General features: G+C 44.0%; 1 protein-coding gene across 2 annotated transcripts in view; it reads left to right on the forward strand.

Annotated features, from left to right (window-relative positions):
- DHX35 (DEAH-box helicase 35) overlaps nucleotides 1–25,431 on the forward strand; it is a 47,436-nt gene that overhangs the window by 15,195 nt on the left and 6,810 nt on the right. Inside the window, exons 13-20 of one of the 2 annotated variants that reach the window (XM_044297830.1) lie at nucleotides 14,371–14,495; nucleotides 18,437–18,491; nucleotides 19,879–19,974; nucleotides 20,285–20,379; nucleotides 21,194–21,271; nucleotides 22,766–22,895; nucleotides 22,985–23,066; nucleotides 24,915–24,986. In XM_044297830.1, the coding sequence (XP_044153765.1) occupies nucleotides 14,371–14,495; nucleotides 18,437–18,491; nucleotides 19,879–19,974; nucleotides 20,285–20,379; nucleotides 21,194–21,271; nucleotides 22,766–22,895; nucleotides 22,985–23,066; nucleotides 24,915–24,986 (733 nt within the window). The remainder of the gene's footprint in view (nucleotides 1–14,370; nucleotides 14,496–18,436; nucleotides 18,492–19,878; nucleotides 19,975–20,284; nucleotides 20,380–21,193; nucleotides 21,272–22,765; nucleotides 22,896–22,984; nucleotides 23,067–24,914; nucleotides 24,987–25,431) is intronic. The other variant, XM_044297831.1, reaches the window with a different exon arrangement.

Here is a 25,431-nt window from a genome sequence, read left to right on the forward strand (position 1 = left end):
AGCTGTAACACGAGGACCTGTCACCTCTCCTGAAATGTTTTAGTAACTATTGAGTAAAGAATAGGTAGGGGGGCACTCAAATATCCGTTCCTACATGGACTATTAGAACACCATTTCGTTCAAAATATGAGGTGGATTTATTATTCAAAAATATAGTTAAAAAATGTGGGGTGAATTTATTATTAAAAAATAAATAAAATAAAATACTAGGCGGGTACAATAGAAATGAATGGTGGTTTAACCAACCAGGATCTGATTGTATCACAGATACATACACCATAAAACTAAGACCTAAAACATACAGCATGGAATAGAATAAAAAGAAACTGTATAAAAATGCGCAATTCTAAATGTGGTGGGTAACAATCATAAAATATGATCAGAGAGGGACCTGTCCGATCTGGAGTATTAATCTTTTAGGTTTCATCCAGAAAAAAGGTAGCGTCTGTTAGTCAAACCTAACTTATTAGTAGTCCAAGCAATCAATAGTTCTTCGCATATGCAGATATTATTAGGTAACACACTTGAATGCGTTGGATAGATTCTTATTCATCACAGACAATTATATCCGATACGGGAGAAAACCAGAATAAGTGATTGCCAACAAAGGTGTCTCTTATGTATCATGCGATTGAGAAAGGCTCTACTGTTGAGCCGAAAGGTTGCCATTTTGCCACATGGGTGAATACAATTTCTGTTGTTTTTGGATTGCTGTCCCATCTTCGGCTGTGCCTTCTCCTGCAAAGGTCTGTGCCCGGGCCCCTGCTGGTGTTGGTGGCCCCGGCGAAGTTCCCTCCTGCAGCGGTCCAGGCGGGCTATATGCAGAGTGGTAGGGCGGCTGGAGCGATGCTAGAACACTCTTCCCTCCAGCCGCTGGGTGATGAAGTCAGCCGCCGAGGGGGCGTGGCTTAGCATCATAATTTCACGCCGGTGCTAGTCCCGGTGCATACCCAGTGGAATAAAAAGGACAAAATGCCCGCAGAAGATGGCGCCCAGCATTTTCACCCCTGCTTCTGCCTCTGGCGATTTTGGTGAACAGGACCTGCTGAACATGAGTGCCCCTACCACACCTGGCTCAGGATCGGAGCCTTCTTCTACCCAGGGTCCAGTGAGTAACCTGTGTCAGGCACCCTACTTTGTGATGTTGCCTGTGGTGGCTGACCCTTCTCTCCTTTATAAGGTACAGGGAGAAAAGGAGTCTTCCTCCTCTGGAAGGTGTGTTTTAAACGTCTGCCCTCTTCTGGTTCTAAACCGCTGTGCAAGGAATGTACTGCATCTGTTGTGAAGTCGGAGTCCTCTGGCCTGTTGGAAGACATCAAGGCCATGGTTAGAGAAGAGGTTCAATCTGCCCTGGCATCCCAAACAAGAGATGCGTCCTCCTCTCCCCCAGGCCCCCTTCTAGACCGAGAAGTGATTCCGATTCAGTAAATCCTGAGATCCTGGATATTCAGGAGGAGATATTCGGGGGTCTGGGGGAAAGGCATCTGTCTGTGTTTCCAGTGCCAGATAACGTACAGAAGCTAATGAAAGCCGAATGGGATAAACCTGAAAAAGGTTCCTTCATTCCCCGCGGCATTAAGAGGAGGTATCCACAGACTGGGAGTCCATCCCTAGAGTCGATGCTCCAGTGGCCAAAGTCACAAAACGTGCGTTTTTTCCCTTTTGAAGACGCCACACAATTGAAAGATCCCATGGACAGGAAGGCGGAAAGGGGTTGTCCCACGATATGTTGGAGCCCAGCCGCGCCCATCGATCCGGAGCCCAGCACCACCTACCACTTAATTGATTCACTTCACTATCCCTGACGTCAGTTCTTCTCAGTGCCGTAATCTCGCACAGAGGGAACCGGCGCATGCGCAGTTGACTCGTTGAAGCCAGTGCCAGTAGTCCGCACTACAGTGTCGCCTGCGCGAGATTACGGCACTGAGAAGAACTGTGGTGACAAGTTTAACTAATATTCCTCTCATTCTGGAATTTCTCCAGAATGGGTTGGATATGGATCTCTCCCCCAAGCACGCTTAAGAGTACAGGTGTCTGCCCTGGGTGCCCTCTATAATACTAGTCTTTATGAGGTTCCCTGGATTTCTAGATTCCTGAAAGCAGCCAGGTTGAAGCCTAGAATTAAGAATATGGTGGCTCCATGGAAACCTAGATACGGTTCTTTTAGGGTTGTCGTATTCCCCGTTTGAACCCCTTTATACCCTGTCTATCAAATGGCTTACTCTCAAAACCATTTTCTTAGTAGCAATAACCTCTGCTAGGAGAGTATGTGAGCTCCAGGCCCTGTCCACCCAGGAGCCCTTCCTTAGTGTCTTAGAAGATAAGCAAATTTTTAAACTAGACCCCAATTTCCTACCATTCTGTGCCAATCCTAGGAACGAGCAAGAAGAGAAATTTTATCATTTAGACGTGAGAAGGGCCATTCTTCATTATATTGAAGTTACTAAAGAATGGAGGATTGACAAGAACCTGTTTTATACAGTTTTTTGGCCCTAACAAAGGCAAAAAAGCAGATAAGAGCTCCTTTTCGCCTTGGATAAGGAGTGCAACTAAAGACAGCCGGCCGGCGCATGCGCAATATGAAAGGATGTTCCTCTGCCCATAATGGGCAGAGCAGTGCGCAGGTGCGGGCCAGTTCCCAGCCCGCCGTCCTCTGGTGCCGCTCGTGACGTCCGCCGGCTGGAGGTGTGTTTTTCTGGGCACATCGCCCAGTAACGCTGCCCCTGGGCACCTTCAGAAGGTAATTTGCATAAGTTTAAAAAGTGTTATTTTCATTATCTGGGCGAGGGACACATAAGACAAAGGTATAATCGTAATGAGGATTAAAGAGTCTATAACCTGATCTGAGCGGTCTAAAACGCTCAGATTAGGTGAAAGACTCCCTTTAAACTGACCCCTTTTGATTTTGCACATCAAGATGCATCCCTTCCATTAGGATGATGTTGTGTGAAATGAAAATGGAAATAAACTGATCCGTCGCTAAATGCACTGAAAGTCAATGGGTGACAGATAGTGTGTGTGTGTGTGTGTTTTTTTTTTTTTTTTTTTTTTTAAGGCTGATTCGTCACCATTGACTTACATTGTTTTTGGTGCCGGAGCCATATTTATTCCTTTATTATGACCGGACACAAAATCGCAGCTTGCAGCGATTTTATGTCCGGTCACAAAACTGAATGCTGCCGGAACGGAAGACATCTTGATGCACCCTGAACGGATCTCTTTCCATTCGGAATGCATGAGGACTAAACGGAAATGTTTTTTTCCGGTATTGTGATCCCCTGCCCGATCTCAATACCGGAAAACAACAAAGCAAGTGTGAAAATAACCTAATAAGTCAAGATGAAGGGGCTGGCTGAGGAAGCAGGAGCAGCAAGGGTGCACAAAGTGCCCTGGGCCTGCCCTCGGTGCACTTAACTGCTCATTTGCATATGGATTAAAAGTACCTTTTTTCATCTCCATTCTCCAGAATGAAGCGATGAATAGCTAAGTGAAAGGTATCATTACAAGACATTGTGCAGGGCTGAAATTACACATGCAGTTTTTTGGGCAAAAGGCAGGTGTGTATTCAAAGGGAATTGGAAATATAAAGGATGGATTATGCTTCTTTTTCCTGCTGAGTCCACCTCTGTCTTCTGCATCAAAAACTGTATAGCTAAGAGGTGGAATGGCACTGAAGCTTGTGAACAAGTATAGGCAAACAGAGTTTGCTGTTTCATAGCCTCTGATGAGACATTGATCACAGGGTGTCCTTCTGCTGGACCCTCCAGTAATTATCAATTACTCCCCAAGCAGGGTGGATTTGATTTAAATCACTGGTCAGTAAGGCTTGATTTAAATCATAGTTTTCTACATAAAGACTAATTCTTGCTGGTATAACTTATAATATGCAAGTAGATGAAGATTTTTAGAATAACAACTTTTCATATTAGGTTGATTCTGTATTCATAGGTTTGTAGAAGTTAAAGATTAAGGTATTTTTCTCAACTCTGGTCATGTTATAACATTTTTGCTGTGAAGAAGAGGCATGTGATCTCTGCTGAGTCAAATTCAGTTTTGAGAACTGCAAAAGTAAACCAAGCATCTGTGATAATATCTTGTAGGCAGAGAAACTGCCCGATAATCTTACAAAAACCTCTGGAAGAGCATGACATTGTGAATGGATTAATGGAATTTATTTATTTACCAAAATAATTAAACATATACAGTGGTCCCTCAAGTTACAATATTAATTGGTTCCAGGATGACCATTGTATGTTGAAACCATTGTAAGTTGAGTAATCGGTTCCAAAGCCCCAAAATGTCATCCAAGATAAGAGAAAATGAAGATTTAAGAAAAATAAGCAGATAACTAAGACAGATAAAACATGTCCTTCCATATAACAGTCAGGAATAGCTGCTAACTAGCAACTAATACAGACAAATTAAGCGAAAAGGAGCCGCACTGCTGTAAATACGTACAAGCGGCTGTGAAGGCGATCCCCCTTCAAGTAGTTAGTAGGAAAAATTCCACGGCACATCCAGGGCGTAAAATGAGATCAACTTTTATTCACCAGACAGCGACGTTTTCGATCCACCTCCTGGGATCTTTCTCAAGCAGTGATCTTATTTTACGCCCTGGATGTGCCGTGGAATTTTTCCTACTAGCAACTAATCCAGCTATTTACCAGAGAAGTGGACCAGATTTGTTGGGTCTGAGTCTGAGACATTGTATGTGGAGTCTGGTTTCAACTTACGATGGGTCAGAAAAGACCATTGTATGTTGAAAATATTGTATCCTGAGGCCATTGTATCTCGAGGGATCACTGTACAGCCTTATTCTACATAATTTTAAAACGAATCTTTATTTCATGATGGAATAACCTTTGGATGGTAATATATTTTCCTCAAAAAGCATTTTATATAAAAAAAAATCCAATTTAAATAAAAATAAATCAGATTAAAAAAAATCAATAAAAAAAATCATTGATTTTTATCCACCCTGTCCTCAAGTATTCATTACTCCTGCAGCGCTACTGCAGATACAGTGAAGTATTACAAAAAAAGTTCTGTTTGTGTAAAGCAAAGCCATGTTTAGTCCTCTAGAGCAACAGGAACCCTTTGTAGGTCCTCTCAGGTCTGACCACTGTAATAGGATATCTTAAAAGCGTTTCAGGGTTTGTAAGTATGGGCTCGTTCACACTTCTGTATTACAGATCTGTAATAATTAGTAAATGGTGACAATACATTAAAATGGTTTTAATGTTCCTTATTTTTTTTTCTTGCTTTTTTATATTTTTTTTATATCGTCTTAAGTACACAGCATGTTCTAATGCAGAGGTTCCCAACGTTCCGTACCTGGTGAGCCACAATTAAAGGGGTTGTCTCATCTTGCCTTAGTAACGGCGAGATGAGACACGGTCCTGGACACCAGCCGTCTGGAAACAGCCTAGCTTGCTATGCTTATTCAGTAGCTCCTGTGCACTGCAATGGGAGGTACTGCAACAGTGAGCACCTGCGTAGTCCCAGCCAGGTGGTGGTCGGGAACAGGCCACATATATTAAACATGGAAATCATGGATTTGCAGATATTGTGGTGTGTGAAACGTGTCCTACTGGTGTTCTACCTGTCCAGGGTTAGCATATGTCTGCGATATTGTCAGAACAGATGTATTGTAACCAGTGCGTATGGCCAAAACTGTCAGTTCCTATGGCGAGCCATCCATCTGGGGGTTGCAAACCATATCTGGCTCCCAAGCCACTGATTGGGGACCACTGTTCTGATGGCTATGTATTGCTACCGTTTTTGGCCCAGAGAAATCAATAAGTGAATTTATTCCATGTTTGCATGGGGCATGCGTCGATTTGTTTTGTCTTTCACGTCCTTATTTCATCAGTATGACAAAAATAACAAAAAATTGTTACATTTAAAAAAAAAAAATAGATTTAACACTGATGAAAAATGGACAAGTTATATCAAACTATGGAAAAAGAACACATACAATATAGGCTAAAACCGAACAAATCATTAAAGGGTATCTGTCAGCAGTTTTGTACCTATGAAACTACTGGATGACCTGTTACATGTGCACTTGGCCGCTGAAGACATCTGTGTTGCTGAGGTTTATGTATGAGGAAATGTGACTCTCCCAATTATACCTCCTGTTGTCGATGATCTGCTGATTACTGTACCCCGCTCGTGACAGCTGGATTTCAACCCATCATGACCTTGATGATGGCACAGGTTTTGCACCCTGTTACGACACTATTTGAGTGCATCTCAGGGGCGTATTCTTTGTGACTCAGCTTTTTACTGTTAAATTCAGGAAGTTGTTATAATGTAAGTCGAGGAATATGCTGAGAAAAAGGGAGCGCTAATTCAAATTATCTACATTAATGCAGTAGTCATAATCCCTAGGGCTGCTAAACTGTGCAAGTGGAGATTTCTACACAGCTCCACGACTTGGGTTCTGTTGCTCTTTCTTACTGATCATCCTATCATCAGTATTTGATAGGCAGGGGTCCGACACCTGGGTCCCCAGCCGATCAGCTGTTTAAGAAGACAGTTGCACTGGCAGTAGAGCCGCGGCCTTCTCGCTTTTTCCTGCAGGCCCAGTGATGTCACGACTAGTATCACTGGCCCGGGCGTGACTAAGCCCCATGGAAGTGAATGAGGCTTAGCTGCACCCAGGGTAGTAATAGTAGTCATGACTTCACTGGGCCTGCGGGAAAAAGCGAGAAGGCCTTCTTAAACAGCTGATCAGATGCTGATGATCTATCCAGAAAAATCTACACAACCCCTTTAGGCATCAGTCCGAGATCACATGTAATTAAAAGGGATGCTTCCGTCAGAAAGGGGTAATTTTTTTTTTTTATTTTTTTTTTAATTTTTTTTTAATTTGTATTTTATTGGTTTTTCCAACAATAATAACAGGGGGTAACAGGGTACCAAGGTAAGGCACGCAGGCCTGGTTCAAATCAATAGAGAGTACATTGCATTTTATCTAGCGGCACAACATAGATTCATGTCACGCAATCTTATCTTGAACCTAGAGCATAACATAGTCAGGTAAAGTCAGGTGAAATGTGATATGAGGAGAGAAAGGTATATGAGCAGGCTTGAACTACATATCATAAAATATATCTTAGGGTGGAGGGCAATACACTTCCTGGCATTAGGAAAGGCATAACCCTAGACCAGGCATGTCCAAACTGCGGCCCTCCAGCTGTTGCAAAACTACAACTCCCAGCATGCCCTAATAGCTGTTAGCTATCCAGGCATGCTGGGAGTTGTAGTTTTGGAACAGCTGGAGGGCCGCAGTTTGGACATGCCTGCCCTAGACCGAGTACCGTATCGAAGAGGGAAAAGGTCTTAGTTTTATGGAAGGCCGAATGGTTCTCAGGGCAAGATCCCATCCCCAAGAGCCACCAGGGTGGGAGGCTATCCAAAGAGTGGACAATTAAAGTAGGGGTTGTTCCCTTGAAACAAGGGGCTTAGTGTCATTGGCTAGGTACATGGTTTACTTCTGGGGGTTTCTGAATACCGACCAAGGAAGCCACTTCTTGAGAAAGGTGGTATGGGATCGCATTTCCCATGAGGAAAGTTCTTCGAACCTGTGTATTTGATCCATTTTTTGGATCCAGTCTTCCAAGGATGGTATATGAGAGTGTAGCCAGTGCTTGGGAAGCAAAAGGCGCGCGGCTATTAGCATTTGGATAAATACATATGGCGGTTTAGCAGTATGAACCGACGAAGGGAGGGACAGGAGAGCCAGCTGTGGAGAGATCAAGAAGGAGGTCTCACAGATCCTATTTGCGTAAGAAAAGATCTCCTTCCACCATTTATAAATGGGAGGGCAGGACCACCATATGTGGAAAAAAGTACCTTTTTCTCCCCATGGCACCTCCAGCAAACGTCAGACGCTGATTCAGAGTAAAGAGATGTCTTATCAGGCGTGTTGTACCATCTAGTGAGGATCTTGTAATTATTTTCCTGAATTCGTACGCAGCGGGAAGCCCCATGGGGAGAACACAGGAGACCAGGTAGACAGTCGAACGGGATTACTATATTAAGATCCCTTTCCCAACTACTTACAAATGATGGCTTGGCCAGCATGGGGGGTGAGCGAAGTTTACTATAAATCAGTGATATAAGTTTCCTAGGGGTAGAATGGATGGAGATAATCGACTCGAACCAAACCAAGGGGCGGCACAGGTCTCCTATATTTATGTGCTGTTTCAAATATGCTCTAAGATATACAATAGTAAAGATGTCGCATGGATGAGGGTTTAGGAGAGTGTTCGTCGTTTGGTGGTCCATCCACACTCCCGAGGAGAGTGCCAAAACGTTTATGGGTAGTAATGAGGACCTAAGCCCTTGCGAGGTCGCGGATCTTATGGGAGGAGGGGCCGTATCGACAACATCTGTAACCGTCAAGAGGGGGGAGGGAAAGGGGATAGAGCAGTGTGAGGACGAAAGCCATTTCCAGGCTTCTAGTGTGGCTTTTATTATTGGATAATCCGAGAATTGTCCCGGAAAAACCATTTGGGAGCCTAGCAGGAGAGCCCTGGGGGATGTCTTAAGGATATCCACTTCAATGTCCACTATGGGTGACTTCGAGGAGGGTCGCAACCAGGCAACCGCTCGGGTAAGGAGGATAGCCCTACCATAGATTTCAGGGTTTGGCAATCCAATCCCACCTGCCTGTCTAGGCCTAGTTAACAGAGAGAACGACAGTCTCGCCTTTTTATTACTCCAGATAAATTATCTACATTTTTTGGAAATTTGCTCGTAGTATTGTTTGGGAACCGGTATAGGTAATACCTGTTGTAGATAGGTAAGTCGTGGAAGGATTAGCGACGTAAGGAGATTCTTACGACCGAACCAAGAAAGGGTTGGGTTGGATTGCGCTAGTTTGTCTATGGCCTCAAAAATGGATTCCCTAAGGGGGATATAGTTTAGAGCAAAGAGGTCCTGTATGTTGGGACTAAGTTTGACCCCTAAGTATGTGAGAGTAGGCGTAGACCAGTTAAAGGGTGAATCCACCATCAACTAATTCTTTGTAGATTGGGGTATTCCCCTGCAGAGGACCAGAGATTTACCTGCGTTAATTTTAAAGTCTGAAGCTAGGCTGAAACTGTTTAGGTGAGTTTGGATGCGTGGTAAGGAGGTTCGGGGGTTAATTGTCATCACAAGGACATTGTCCGCGAAAGCTGCCACTTTCTGTTCCCTGCCTCCCAAACATAGACCTGAAATCTCCTCATCGCACCTTATAGTTGCAAGAAGGGGTTCTAGTGCCAAGATAAATAGGAGAGGTGATAAGGGGCATCCCTGTCTCGTCCCATTGCTTATCGGGAAGGGGGCGGATAGACTTCCATTGACTTGTACCCTGGCTGACGCCTGCCCATACATGGAAAAAGTCGCCTTTACAAAAGGATCAGGAAGGCCGAACTTCAGCATAGTCTGCTCTAGGTAATGCCAATTACCCTATCAAAAGCTTTCTCCGCGTCGGTACTAAGGAGAAGCAAAGGGGAAGAGAGCTTTTTGGCATGGCAAAGGACATTGATCACTCTAGAAGTGTTGTCCTTACCTTCCCTGGCTCGGACGAAGCCAACCTGATCTCCATGTATGAGGAGGGGAAGAAGAACAGCCAGCCTGTTGGCTAACATCTTTGCCAGGAGTTTGAGGTCTATGTTTAGGAGGGATATGGGCCTATAGTTGGAGCATTGTTTATGGTCTTTTCCCTCCTTTGGTATTAGGGAAATGTGCGCTATAGTCATATCTCTGGAAAGAGGACAACCCATCAGGGACTGGTTACAAACCTTCAAAAGATGGGGGAGGAGTTCCTGAAATGTTTTATAATATGAGAGTGGGAAGCCATCAGGGACAGGGCTCTTCCCTGACGGCATTTGAAGCATAGCATTCCTGAGTTCCGAAATGGAGAACGGAGCCTCCAGTTGTAGCTTCTGGTCCGGGGAGAGATGTGGCACTTTGGATGAGTCTAAGAAATCCCTTATGGCTGACATTCTCTCATCAGTAGACCCAGGGGAGGTAAGGTTATAAAGGTTATTATAGAAGTCTCGGAAATGTGCAGCGATCTGCGAGATAGAGAAGATCGGTTTACCACCAGTTGAGGATAGCTGGTGAATATAATTAGAGGCCCTCCTTCCCCTGACTCTACTCATCAAGAATTTAGAAGCCTTATCGCCATGAGCAAAGAACTTGTGTTGCATGCTCATGAAGTATTTGGCTGCTTTAGAAGAAAGCAAAGATTTGAGTTTCGCCCTATATTCAGAAAGTTCCTTTAACTGGGAATCAGTGGAGAATGATTTATGGCAAGATTCAAGATCCTGTATTTTTTTGAGGACTTCGTCTATGGCTTTCTCTTGCAATTTCTTTTTATAGGACCCAATCTTGATAAATTGACCCCTAATAACCGGTTTATGGGCGTCCCAAAGTGTGTTAGAAGAGATGTCCGTACTTTCATTCAGAGAGAAATAATCTGTTAGATGTTTGGAGATTTGATCTACCGAGTCTTGGGAGCCTAATAAGGTCTCGTTTAAACGCCAGTTAAAACAAGTAGGGTTTTTTGCAGGGGCTAGCAACTTGACAAATATGGGAGAGTGGTCTGACAAATGAATGGAACCAATCGATGCCGAACTACATAGGTGGAGATGTTCCTTAGAAATAAAAAGGTAGTCCAGCCGGTGATACGTACCATGGACTGACGAATAAAAGGTGTAGTCAAGGGTATCGGGGTGAAAGGAACGCCAGGAGTCAACCAAGTGGAGATCCCAGAGTTTTTTTTCTGATGAATTTCAGGGATTTGCCTGAGTGGGACGACTTATGTGAGGAGCTGTGGGACTAGGGCAATGTTTAAGTCTCCTCCCATTATCACTATTCCTTCTTTAAAGGGGCTGACAATTGAGACTATGTTGGCTATCCACTGTGACTGGTTGGAATTGGGGCCATATATGTTAATAAATGTGTATACTTGTTAGCCAATGGAGCCCTTGATTAGCATATACCTTCCCTCTGGGTCAAGAATTTGGTCAATTAGTTTAAATGGGATCTTTTTATGAAACCCTATGCTAACCCCACATGAAGCAGACGAATTACCCCCACAATGATACCAATCAGAGTAAAAAGAAAATTGCATGTTGGGGTAACGGTTAAAGCGATAATGTGTCTCTTGGAGGAACACCACCTCAGCCTTGGCTTTCCTTAGAATGGCAAAGACCTGACTCCTTTTGGAAGGGAAGTGGAAGCCCTTGACATTATAGGAAGCAATGTGTAGGTCAGCCATAAGGTGGAGTGAGAATAGAGTTACCTTTAAGCCGATGGTGTCTCCTCCAAGAAAGCAGGGGGATACCGTGTATGCTCATCTCCAGGTGTACAAATAGGTCCCAGATGCAGCAAGGATTGCGTGTAACAAACAGGAGTGACTTATACCTTGGGGAAAGAATGGGATGAGAATAGAGAACAGAACATAAAACAATGAACAAAGAAGAACAAAGCATATGTGTATATGCTACATACATGAGGGGGAAGTGTGGTCTTTAGACCATGAGAGAGGTTGTATAACGCCTCAAGTAGAGCCAATGTATTATCAGGGAGAAAGGATCAATCTGAACAAAGAAGCAGGAATATACATTTCCACGTCATAACAAGCAACAACATATTAGCAGACAAGGGGGACGATAACCTGCTCAGAGAAAAAGAAGAAAACGGCAAGACAATAGAACCAATCATGTAGATGGAAATTACTGAAGATTGGGCTGATGGTCTCGTGATTGGCTTCTAGGGGTGAACTGCAGGCCTCTTTTCCTCGATCTGGAGGTCTTCGGGGTCCGCAAGACCTCAAAAGGAAGTATTTTAGGAAGTTCTGGAAGGTCACTCAGGTCTTGATAAAGCTCCCAGTTCTCAATTGGCAAGGGGTCAATATTCAAAGTGTCGTAGGTAGCATGTAGATCCGTGAAGGATGAGATGAATATTCTTTTCCCCGCAAAGGCAAACGAGAGTCCAAACGGGTAAGACCAGCGGTACAGGACTTTATTGGACCTAAGCCAGTCGGTCAGAGGCTTCAGTGCCCTGCGTTTCTTCAAAGTATCAGGGGCCAGGTCTTGGTAGATTTCAAGCTTGCAGTCCTCATAGGAAAGGTTTTTATTGTTGCGAGCTGCTTCTAAGATGGCTGCCTTGATCTGAAAATTCAGGAACTTACAAATGACGTCCCTGGGCGGATCAGAAGGTTTGGGTTTCGGACGGAGGGCCCTGTGAGCCCGCTCAATAATTACTTCTTGTGGGAATTCAGGGCCCAGCAGTGAACCGCAGATTGCTATGACCGTTGCTGGTATGTCTCCCGGCAGTACTGTTTCGGGGATCCCGCGAAACCTCAAGTTATTGCGGCGCCCTCTATTTTCCTGGTCTTCGACCGCATTGTGAAGCCCATTCAGGTAGGTAGAACATCGGCGTAAGGCGTCTGACACTGCGGTATGATGGTTTAGGGACGCTGTCTGGCGCGACTCCAAGGCCTCAACCCGGTCACCTATGTGTCTCACCTCCTGTCTGAATGCCGAGATCTCTGTGAGTATGGGTTCCATAACCCTGCTCAGGGCTCGATCCAGATACTTTCTGGTGAGGGGAAGGTCAGAGCAGGCTTCCAGAGAGTCCTCCGCCTCGCTTTCCCCCTCCGAGAGGACCTGGGCGCGCTTCTGTGCTTTAGATGATAGTGTCGGCGCCATCTTTGTTTCCTTCAGCGCGACCGTTGCGGCTGCCTTTTTAAGGAATTTCTCCATTTCTCCAGGCGGAACTTGGCCTTTAGAGGAAGTAGAGTGGTCACCCTGTTTCGGGTTGCCGATCTTGACCATTCTCGCCCGAAAGTGCTGATGTAAGCTAGCGTTATAACGATCCTCTTAGGAGAGCAGTGAACTAAGCTGCCCTCTCCGTCCGGCGCTAGCTCCGCCCCCCGGGGTAATTGTTTTTAAATCGATATTCATGGAAGACCATTTATTTTTTTTTAGGATTTTTTTTTTTTTTTTTCTGTTTTCATTTTGGCAGTACTATATGAAATGCAAAGCATTGTCCTTCTGTAGCCGTCAACACAGAGATAAAACTCCTATATAGATAATCCATTTTCAATTTATTTTTGCTGCGATGGAAAGATGATTTCTGCCAGTGTAATAGTAGATGTAGAATTGGAATGACAGCTCTGTTTTTCTCTTGATAGCCCTTCATAAAGATGTCAACCGAACAGCATTGCATTGATCAGTGTAATGTGTGACGCTATAATTGAGTCACTCATCCCCCTTTCCCTCTCTGGTCAGAGTGAATAGTTTGACAGAGAGTCAAGTGAAGCTGTTTGCTGTGCTTAGTCGGGACAGGAAGTAGAATGCACTGAGTGACTTAAAAAAAATATTCAATAAAAAAAATACATATCTGAGAAAGGAGCAACTACAGATGCAGTAAGTGCATGGTAAAGCTGTTACATTTGATTAGTTAGAAACATACAAAGAATAAAAAAATAACTGACAACCCCTTTAACATCATGGATACACGTGAGATCATTCTTTTAGGTCTGATGGCTTACCTGCAGCACTCCAGCTGTGGTAAAACTACAACTCCCAAGATGCATTGGCTGTTCTAAGATCTCCATAGAAATGAATGGAGCATGCTAGGAGTCCTAGTTTCACCAGAGCTAGAGTGGCGGAGGTTAGCTGTCACTGTTTTAGGGCATGTTCATACAGTAGAAACACATCTTGCTGTGGAACCCCCAGCAGCAATCCGAGGCACTGCCGTGAAATCCATCTGCAGGCTAATAGGAGCCTAATATTGAGGGATTTTTAAGCTCATTTCAATGTGGAAATCGAGCCAATATCCTAGTAAAACATCCACTGTGTGACCATGTCCTTCAAGGGATTATTCGATTATTAATTTAAAAAAATGAAATCGTACATAGTTTAGTACATAACAGCCTCGTTTGAACAAAGCTGAAACCAGCGGTGTACCCTTCATTGCTCCAATTGCTCTCTTATATTTCAAGCTGGCAGCTTAGGGAGTGTGTCCTTTCTCAGAGGAAGTGTCCTGTATTCTGCAGCTAGTGGCAGTTGAAGGATAGAACTGAGCATGTGCTTTCATCTCAGTGAGCAGGACAAAGAAATTAGAAAAAGAGCAAACAGCAGGTGGCGCTATACAGATACATTTTAGTGAATAACTCAGTAGCTATACTACATTTTTAATTACGTGCAATTACAAAATTGTTCATATTCAGGTGCTGGTTTGAAAAACATAGAATATCAGTGGGACAACCGCTTTAAGATGGATTAGTAACACCTTCATCTGTACGAGCCAAAACACTGCATGGGATTACACTTATGCCTCTCTCTTTCTTATTCCTAGAGGAGGATTTCCAAAAGCTTCCTCCTTCCACGGTCCCAGAGATGCAGAGAAGTAACCTGGCGCCGGTCATCCTTCAGCTGAAGGCCCTAGGGATTGACAATGTCCTGCGCTTCCACTTCTTGTCGGTGAGTGACGAGACAGTTAAATGATTTCTTATTATAAAAGATGACTAATTTGATCAGCCTATGATAATGCCAAATTAACAGACTGCCACGGTTCTTCCTTCTCGGACACCGTGGCAGCACCGTCGAGAGGGGAGCTGCTGACGGACACGTTTTTTTCACAGACCTCTTCTCATTTTTAAAAGTGGTGTACCACCCTTACCATTCTTTGGTCTGGGGGTGTATACAGTGGGCACCCTGGTCACATAATGCTTCTCATGCTTTTACTTTAAAGGGGTGATCCACTTTTGAGGGCCTTTAAGTCAGACCCTACAATGTCATAGGACCTGCAGAGCAAAGCATTTATCTGCTGCAGGGTTCTCGCTTCTTTGGTCCTCAGCTGTCACGCACTTGGTGCTGCTTGTCAACATGCAGTCAATGACTGACTGCAGCGGTGACACATTCTCCGTGCATCATATGACCCATTAAAGTGACGCATAGTGGACACGTCACTTCTGCAGTCATTAATTGGCTGCAGCTTCACACATGAATCCTGCAAACCTGAGCCCCGCAGTTGGGAACAGGTAAGTATGCTTCTCTCTGCAGGTCTGAGGATGTGAGGGGGTCAGGCCAAAAGGCCTCTGAAGGGAGTCATCCCCTTCAAAGAGTAACTATCATTTAAAGGGAACCTGTCAGCAAGATATTTGACATTTTAACTATGGACGTTACCTTACTTTTACAAGATTGTTGTCCTCGATGGTGCTGTTGTCAAGGAAGCCTGCGTTTGTATTCTCAGAGTCAAACTTGCCGTGCCCAAATCCTAGCTCCTGCCCCTTAATTTATGTTTCAGAGCAGTGCCAACCTCATCCGCTCATCACCCTCCACATCTCGTGCTGGCACAGTCTGCTTCTTCCAGGGCACCTGCACAGTGAAGGTGAATGTACGTCTTCAGTGCTTCACTGCGCATGTGCCAGGTAGTGGGGACAATGCGTGCCTGGTAGGTTTGCTTCACTGCGCAGGTACCCTGGAGGAGACAGACTGTGTCTGCACATGACGTGGAGATGTGGGGGGATGATGTTGCCATTGTTCTGAAATATCAATCAAGGGGAAGGAGGAAGGATTTTGGTGCAGTGACTTGACTTGAAAGCGGTCATTAGCATAGAGTGAAGCAGGGAATAAAGATGCAAGTATGAAACACACGACCAGGTAAATGGTACCATCAGGGACAACATGCCTGGAATGATAAGGTAATAGGCATAGTTAGATGTTAATTATCTTGATGGTATTTAAGTTTTTCCCATCAATCAATAGTATAAGCAAAGATTAGAAACTTTATAATATATCTTATTACAGAGAGATGCCTCTTTCTCCTACTTATCTGGCTCATCTCCCAAACCTTGTATCCCACATTCTGTATACATGCTGCCCAATCAAAGAGGAGCAGTGAGAGATCTATGATTGACGGGGCCAGTCAAAACGGCAAGGAAAGAGCTGGCCACAGAAATGAACAGAGCTTAGGTGCAACAAGAGCAATGGTGACACCCGCATTGCACCAATGCCCAAATTTCCATATTAGGAAACATTATCATAACTCAAGAACAGAGCCTCAGATCAACCAAAGAAAAACAGGGTTTTAATCAGGAGAACCACAGCTACGTGACTAAGCTAACAGATAGAGAGGTCGCTGGTGAGAGATCCCCTTTAACCCCTTAAGGAACCCTCAGGTCCACATGACCTAACCCCTCTGGTGAACACCGTCCAAAAAATTTAATAAAAACTGCTAAAAAAAACATTTTTTAGTCACCTTACATCACTAAAAGTGCAACACCAAGCAATCAAAAAGGTGTATGCCCCCCAAAATAGTACCAATCTAACCGTCACCTCTTCCCACAAAAAAATCAGCCCCTACCTAAGAAAATCGCTAAAAAAATAAATAAATATGGCTCTCAGACTATGGAGACACTAAAACATGTTTTTTTTTTTTTTTTTTTTTTTCAAAAATGCTTTTAGTGTAAAATGTAAAAAAGTAGACATATTGAGTATATCCACGTCTGTAACAACTTGCTCTAAAAAAAAATACTACATGATCTAACCCCTCAGGTGAATACCATAAAAAATATAAACGGTGTCAAAAAAGTGTGTAAACACACTAAAACATGATTTATTTATTTTTGTTTCAAAAATGATATTGTGTAAAACTTAAATTAAAAAAAAGTATACATATTAGGTATCGCCGCATCCGTAAGAACCTTATATAGCATCTTTTGCTATGTGTCATCCACAGATTCCCCATCCATCATGTAGCACTTACTTAACTCCCGTAGCAGGCAGGAGGCCGGGCAGCGTAACGTCACTCACTACGTCACGCGCTGCTTGCTTCATTCATAAAGTGGGAGGAGCAGGCGCGTGACGTATTGAGTTACTCTGCCGCCGCCCGGCCTCCTACCTGCTACGGGAGTTTAGTAAGTGCTACATGCTGGATTTGAGGATTTCTATACTTTAACGTGTAGGCAATGTTAGATATGATTACTACAGTGAACGGGGCCCGGTGTAATAGAATACAGTGACTGCACTGGGCCCCGCTGCCATTACAGCACCAGATGCCTGCCCCCAGCCCCTTGTTTTGGGAGTCATTCACTACACAGGGACACTGTTATGGGGGGGGGGGAGAATCTGTGGATGACACATAGCAAAAGATGCTATATATGTGTCATCCACAGATTCCCCCCCCCCCCCCCCCCCATAGCAGTGTCATGTCATCCACAGATGCCCCCGTAACAGTGCCATCCACAGATGCCCCCGTAACAGTGCCATCCACAGACCACCATTAGTTAAAAAAAAAGCCTTTTGTTTCAAAATATTTTTTTTCTTATTTTCCTCCTCAAAAACCTAGGTGCGTCTTATGGGCGAAAAATACAGTCTTTTTTTTGTTACCTTGCCTCACATAAAGTGTAATATAGAGAAACCAAAAATCATATGTACCCTAAACAAAACTGCTACCTGTAATTTTTTTGTAGTTTCTACTCTAGGGGTGCACCAGAGTAGACATGGTGACATGGTGTCAAAAAACCAGTCCAGCAAAATCTGCCTTCCAAAAACCGTATGGCAATCCTTTCCTTCTGCGCCCTGCCCTGTGCCCGTACAGAAGTTTACAACCACATATGGGGTGTTTCTGTAAACTACAGAATCGGGGTAATAAATATTGAGTTTTGTTTGGCTGTTAACCCTTGCTTTGTCACTGGAAAAAAATGGATTAAAATGGAAAATCTGCCAATAAAGTGAAATTCTGAATCTACATTTTCCTTTTAATTCTTGTGGAACAACGTTTGTAAAAATCAGTTTTGAATACCTTGAGGGGTGTAGTTTCTAAAATGGGGCACAAAGTGACTTCAGACCTGAACTGGTCCTTAAAAAGTGGCTTTTGGAAATTTTCTGAAAAATTTCAAGATTTGCTTCTAAGCCTTCTAACGTCCCCAAAAAATAAAATGGCATTCCCAAAATGATCCAAACATGAAGTAGACATATGGGAAATGTAAAGTAATTAAAGTAATGACTATTATATGATGTATCACTATCTGAAATTTGGAAAGTTGCAAATTTTTCAAATTTTTTTTTGTTAATCTGGTATTTTTTTTTTTATTTTTTATTTTTTTTATAAAAATGAAAAATATAGACTGACATTTACAACTATCATGAAGTACAATGTGTCTCAGAATGGCCTGGATAAGTAAAAGCGTTTCAAAGTTATTACCACATAAAGTGACACATTTCAAATTTCCAAAAAACGGCCTGATCCGTAAGGTGTCGGGGTCCTGAAGGGGTTAAATATCACAAGCCATGGGAGCCGCTAAAGCCACACCTCTAACAACATTTTATCTATATTGTACTGTAACTTTCTATCTAATGCCAAAAGCTTGTGATTAGGTAGATGTTGTGTTCATTACCTCTGCTTTTACTTTTTCCAGCCGCCCCCAGCACAGTCCATGGTTCAGGCCTTGGAGCTGCTGTATGCGCTCGGAGGTGAGGATCGTCTTGTCTCGTCTGACTGTCATACTGAACACGTGTCCTGCGTATTGTTGTCAGTAATGGCTACAGTTTGACTTGGTCTGTAATTATTTCTTGCCATAGACTGAGTTATTTTCCCTGATCCAACCAGTGTTCTGATGGTTCTCACTTTTGCTATGCTGGTTGGTTTTCTGCTATTATATTAAAGGGGTTGTCTCATCACAGTCATGATGGGGATATCGCTAGGATATGCCCCCATCGTCTTATAAGTGCAGGTGCCACCACTGGGACCCGCACCTATATAGAGAAAGGAGCGCCGCAAGGTGGTGGCTGGAGGACTCCGGTCCGGCCACCACCAAGCGCGCTCCCCAGAGAAATGAATGACCGGCCACTGCTCCCATTCACTTCTATGGGCCTGACAGAAATAGCCAAGCCAGCTCTCAGCTATTTTCGGTGACCCCCATAGAAAATGAATGGAGGATGGCTGCACATGCACAGTGCGCCTTCCAAAACTTTCAGGGCTCCGTTCTCGATATAGGTGCACCATATCCTAGCGATATGCCCCCATTGTCTGTGATGGGACAACCCCTTTAACTAGTGCTCAAGTTGGTCCCTGTACAACCCGATTAAATGCTTATGTAATCAGTAGAAACAAAAAACATGAAGCCAAAATAATTTTATTGACCAGATGAGCTTAGCTTCATTGTGTTTTATGAGGCGCTGGGGTAAGACCATATCTTGAGAGATTTCATGCAACTCGGGAGATGCATCCAGGGAGTGAGGAATGCTCTGGTGGGGAGGTAATCTACGTAATTGTCATGTATTACAAAGGATACCATTATTACTAAAACATGCTTCCTGGTTAAAGTCTGCTCAGTTTTGTGAGTTATTCATTGCTGTATATGGTATATCGCCTGATAGAGCCCATTCAAGGGATTACTCTGCCTTTTAGGCTGCTTTCACTTGGCCACTGTGGTCCGTGACATGTGGTCCGTGTGACGTCTACATTCCCCGGGCCGACCACTGCTCACATGAGACGAACTGACTGCACCTTAGTGATCTGTGATGCTGTGAGTTCCATCCCGACTGCCAGTCTATGTCCTGCATTCTGGGACATAAGTCCCGCACTTGGTCTTGAAGATCACTATGATGCAGTGAGTTCAGCTCACATAAGCCATTGGTGTCACACGGACCGCATTATGTAGGACCGCACGCGGCCATGGGAAAGCAGCTGTAGATAAAGGAAGAGCAGATGCCATCAGGCGAATGCGGGGAAACCGTGTACGGTGTCCAATAATCTAGCACCTCTATGGCCCTGATATTGCCGGAGTATTGGCGTTGCTCTGTAGATTACCCAATGTTTCAAATCTCCGGAAAGGATTGAACTTTCCCTCTTTTGTAGGCTTGGACAAGCACTGTCGTTTGACTGAGCCACTTGGCGTAAGAATGGCAGAGTTTCCACTTAACCCAATGTTCGCCAAGATGCTGCTGGAGTCTGGTAAGTTTTAGGTGGCTATTTGACTGAATATGGATTGTCTAGGCAGTTGGCTTTTCACATGAGATGGCACAGGACCATTGCACATCCAGTATCCAGACAAATATTTCTTATATCCCTACATTACTGGTTAGGGTGCCGGCTTGGAGAAGTAGGTGCCAGAATAATGTGCCTTTCCTTTAGGCATCCTTCCAGTAGGCTCCCAGTCTTGCATGATTTGTGTAGACTTGTGTCCACATATCTTACTTGTGTACGTGGCAGGTTGCTCGAGTTATCAGTCTAAAGTTGGATGCGTTGTCTTCTCATCACGCAGGTAATTTTGGATGTTCGGCTGAAATTTTAAGCATTGCAGCAATGATGCAGATTCAGAATGTCTTTGTTGTTCCTCCAAACCAGAAAGCTCAAGCGGTAAGTGCACCGAAGGTGTAAGAGCAAACTACGTGGATGGGGATTAGGGTACATTCGTAAGACTGTATGTATTTTACAATTCTCAAAATGTGGATCTGCAAAATATGGATAATGCACATGTTGCATCGTTATTTTTTTGCGTGTGCTTTCTGCATGTCCATTTTGCAGAAAGATAGAACGTGCTCTTATTCTCGGTGTACAATACGGTTCATTGAAATCAATGGTTTCACAAAAAAAAAAAATAGATGCAGTGTGGATATCTCGCACACGTCATCGAATTTTGCGGATCTGTGTTTTGCTGGCCGCATGTGAATGTACCCTTAAACAAATCTTGTCATATGATGCATCAAAAAATTAGTGGAATCCATTTTTGCTGGGGATTTCACCCTGTTGTGAGACCTGTGGCTAATCTGCGACAAATTTGCATGTCATTCTTAGGACCCATTCACACTGTGTCTTTTGACGCTGGAATTTTGCCACAGATTCTGCATCAAAATGTGGTGACCATGTGTAATCTGACTCCCATTGCTTTAAGCGGGAGGCTGAACTGCCATTTTGGGTGGCCGCAGGTTTAAAGCTGAGACTGCACCAAGAAGGTCTATCAACCTATCCAAATGGAAGCTGTGGCGGGTGTCCCATTTGCTCCACTTAATGGTGCTAAACCGCGAGATGGTCCATGGCATTAAATTTGAAAAATGTGACAGAAACCAGGACGGTGTCAAAATCCACAGTGTGAACATAGCCTTACGGGATTTGTTGCTGATCTTTTTCCCCTGCATTTGCATCTGAACTTCTTCTAAACTTCTGTTCCCAGACAAGAGAACTTCGAAAGTTTGCGGTGGAAGAGGGAGACCACCTGACGATGTTAAATGTGTTTGAGGCTTTTATCAAGGTAAGAGCGGTTTCCTTCATTGAGACCATTTTCTTTCTTAAAGGGGTTTTACAGGATTTTGATACTGATGACCGTCATCAGTATCTGATCAGTGGGGGTCCAACACCCGGGACCCACAACGATCAGCGGAATGAGAAGGCACTGGTGCTGCTGTGAGTGAATGGGTCTGAGCTGGATACCAAGCACAGCTATACAATGTGCAGCGCTGTGCTTTGTAAGCTGAGAGAAGGCCACGGCACTCACAGCAGCACCAGTGTCTTCTCATTTCACTGATCAGTGGGGGTCCCGGGTGTCGGATCCCAACTGATCAGATACTGATGACCTATCCCGAGGTAAGGTCATCAGTATCAGAATCTCGGAAAACCCCTTTAATTGACGAGGTACAATGTATATTTCAACATCACGTGAGTATCCAGAACGTTTAGCGCTGACACGTGCACCCACCTTTTACTCACATGAAGATGTCGGTACAGTATAATAGACTGACGGTCAGAAACTGACTGTATCATAAGTCACCACCGTTGGTCCATGAGATGCAGCTGACACACAGGCCGTGTTTCCTTAACTGCATATGGTTGGGTAAATTAGCCTTAATTTGTGGGTTAACCCTCATTTCCTATATAATTAAAGGTGATAATACATAATAGACCAATGTCAGCTGATGCTGTCAATTTTGGCGGGACCAGACAACCATCCCGTGTGCATTTGATATCCTGACAGCAGATGTTGAAGGATGAAAGGATCAGGCTGTTGGATTTCTTTTATTCTCAGGTTCCAGAAATGTCTGGCAGAAGCTGAACTGCTGTTGGCTGCCTTAAGTGTATGACCAGCTTAAAGAGGTTGTGTACCTTTTTGGAGGGGGTTTGGCAAACCACCCTTCCTGGGCAGACCTGCGAAGGGAAGCATACTTATCTGTTTCCTGGTGCTGGCTCCCAGCTCCTTTGCTCCATGGCCTAGGCTGCTCCGCTAGGCTCCCTGGATCTAAACTTCTTGTTTGCCCCCCAACAGCCAATTGCTGGGCACAGCGGTGACCTGCTCCCCTTGCGTCATAAGAAATAGTCACGTGACACAAGAGGAGCAGGGGCTCCGCTGTCACCAGCGATTGGCAAGAGCGGAATCGGACAGGAAGTTTACATCCAGCAGAGCAGAAACTGGAGATGGCTGGAGCCAGCTCCTCTGGGAAGGAGGTAAGCATGCATTGCTTTACAGGTCGGCCCAGGAAGGAGGGTTTGCACCCATTTACAGTACATGAATGATCACCATTGGGCTGCATCCAGCAAAGTGTTGTTACAACTCTACTTCCCAACTTAACATTATTCCTCAATCCGTTTCATTACTTTTTGTTGCTAGTGCTGAATACAAAATTCCATTTCCCCTCCATGACTTGTGTTCAATGTGAGGACTAGGGACTCAGTAATTATATATTTTGTCTTCTATATTGTATATTTCAACATTTATTGTATTTTTACAAAAAATCTCTTCTGTTTCTTGCAGTTTAACAAGAGCTCACAGTGGTGTCAGCAGCACTTTCTCAACTACAAGGGGCTTATGAGAGCGGTCACTGTGCGGGAACAACTGAAGAAGCTTCTCAGCAAGTTTAAAGTACCCAAGATATCTAGTGAAGGTGAGCGGGCAGGAGTCACAGGACCATTGCACCTCTGTTGTCTTCATTATGACTGTACTTCATAACACATTATTGCCATCCTCTTGTAGGAGATCCAGATCCCATTTTACGTTGTATAGTCGCTGGTTTCTTTGCCAATGCTGCCAAGCTTCATTCCACAGGCGCCTACAGGTAATTAGAGGGGAATTGACCAAGCGAAGCAGCTCCAGTATTGACTTTGCCACGTTGTGTATTAACCCATTTTGTGACCGCTGCATGGTTGTATAAATAGCTGCCGTTTAAAACGTATTACGCATAGACTGCCTCACCCCTAGTCCTTGAAGGGGTTTCAGCATTTAAAGGAGATAATTCAATATCTCGGAAGGCCCTGAACAGCCTGAAGTAAATAATGGGAAAAAGCTGTTGGAGCTAGAGCGCATGCGCCAAGTGCACAGTGGCATTGTACAAAATAAAGGGGTAGTGGAGCATAACTATGGGAAACTGGTAAAGCATAGCGGCATGCATCAAGTGTAAGACGCTAGTGTGGTGAAAAAAGGCCCCTCAGCTCCAGGTAGAAAATGAAACTGAAACATGGGCAAAATTTGAGCCTGGGGGTAGGAACATAAATACAATGGGGAGCTGTAGGGAATAGGGGTATAACTTAAGGAAGGGGTTAACCCACCCATAAAATGCTGAATCTAGGAGAAAAAAAGAAAACGGAAGGGAATACTAAAACAAGAGGGAAAATACTCAAAAATAAAATCTACACATAAACCACACGGATGAAGGGTCAACTTACCCCTGTCTCAAAAGTGCATGGTGACCTAATAACAAATGTACGTCAAGGGTACCAGTAGGTGATCATAGAGAAATATTAGAAATCACTTAGCGACATTGATTTGTTCATGCTGTTTCCGTGGCATCAGAATAATTAGAGGCTGTTAATGGGCATCTGTCAGCAGTTTTGTACCTATGACACTGGTTGACCTGTTATATGTGCACTTGGCAGCTGAAGACATCTGTGTTGGTCCCATGTTCATATGTGTCCATATTGTATGAGAAAAATTTAGTTTTATTACATGCAAATGAGCCTCTAGGAGCAACGGGGGCGTTGTCATTACACTTAGAAGCTCAGCTCTCTGTAACTGCTGCGCCTCCTGCACTTTTATTGACAGGACCTGGCAGTGAGAACATTTGGCTCTGTCTATCAAAGTGCAGAGGGCACACTTGTTGCAGAGAGAGCAGAGCCTCTAGGTGTAATGGCAACGCCCCCATTGCTCCTAGAGGCTCATTTGCATATATTAAAACACCATGTTTCTCAGCAATGTGGACACATATGAACATGGGACCAACACAGATGCCTTCAGCTGCCAAGTGCACATGTAACAGGTCAGCCGGTGTCATAGGTACAACTCTGCTGACAGATGCCTGTTTTTTCTTCATCTAAAACCTTGATGTTTATTATAGTGTAAGTTCTAGGGTTCCACCAGGATGAGTTGTCACCCAGCTTTTCCAGACTCCAGTTATGTAGTGCTACAGGCTAGGCCACCGCCTCTGTGGGAGCTGTAACGGCAGCCATATTGATTGTCGTCCAGCTTCAAATAAACAATGGCAATTGTCAAACAGTCGAAAAGCTTTGACAAGAGAGGACAATTCAAGCTCTAATGTTTTTTGGTGATCTTTGACAGAGTAATCTGCAGCACTTTTCTTGCCCTCAAAAATACTGGCAAGGAAAGCTGTTAGACTTTATTATAAGGCAGGGTTCCCAGGAAAATGCTTAATTGCTCCATTCGAACCGGGTTTCATGACACTAGTGTGAACAGGGCCTTAGGAGCATACATATGACGAAAGTGAGGTCTAGTACTTAGAAGTTCATCTCTTGGATGTCCTGAATGTTGTGCCACCTTGTTTTTCTAGGGGTATTTCTTTCCCAAATAGCCCCCTGTTGTTCCTCAGCCCCCACTGTTATGCAGGTTGCCTTGTAGAAATACATTACGGTATATGTTCCCTTGGACATTTTTCTTATTTCTCTCCCCTAAGGACATTAAGAGACGGTCATGAATTACATATACATCCAACATCAGTTCTATATGCCGAGAAGCCTCCAAACTGGTGAGTTTGACCATGTACGGTATACCGTATTCACCACATTTCAGCCAAGGTTACCGCTACTTATTACTCTGTGCGGCTTATCACTAGAGATGAGCGAAGTATTAAAAAGTTTAATTCGGCTTCTTTGACGAATTTTACACTTTAAGGCTACTTTCACACTGGCTTTTTGGCTTTCCGTTTGTGATATCCGTTCAGGGCTCTCACAAGCGGTCCAAAATGGATCAGTTTTGCCCTAATGCATTCTGAATGGAAAAGAATCCGCTCAGAATGCATCAGTTTGCCTCCATTCCGCCTTGGAGACAAGCGTTTTGGTGTCCGTCTGATAAAACGGAGCCAAACGGATCCGTTTTGGCACACAGTGTAAGTCAATGGGGACGGATCAGTTTTCACTGAAACAATCTGGCACAATAGAAAACTGATCCGTCCCCTATTGACTTTCAATGGT

The sequence above is a fragment of the Bufo gargarizans genome, chromosome 6, assembly GCF_014858855.1.
Source record: "Bufo gargarizans isolate SCDJY-AF-19 chromosome 6, ASM1485885v1, whole genome shotgun sequence".
Classification (NCBI taxonomy): domain Eukaryota; kingdom Metazoa; phylum Chordata; class Amphibia; order Anura; family Bufonidae; genus Bufo; species Bufo gargarizans.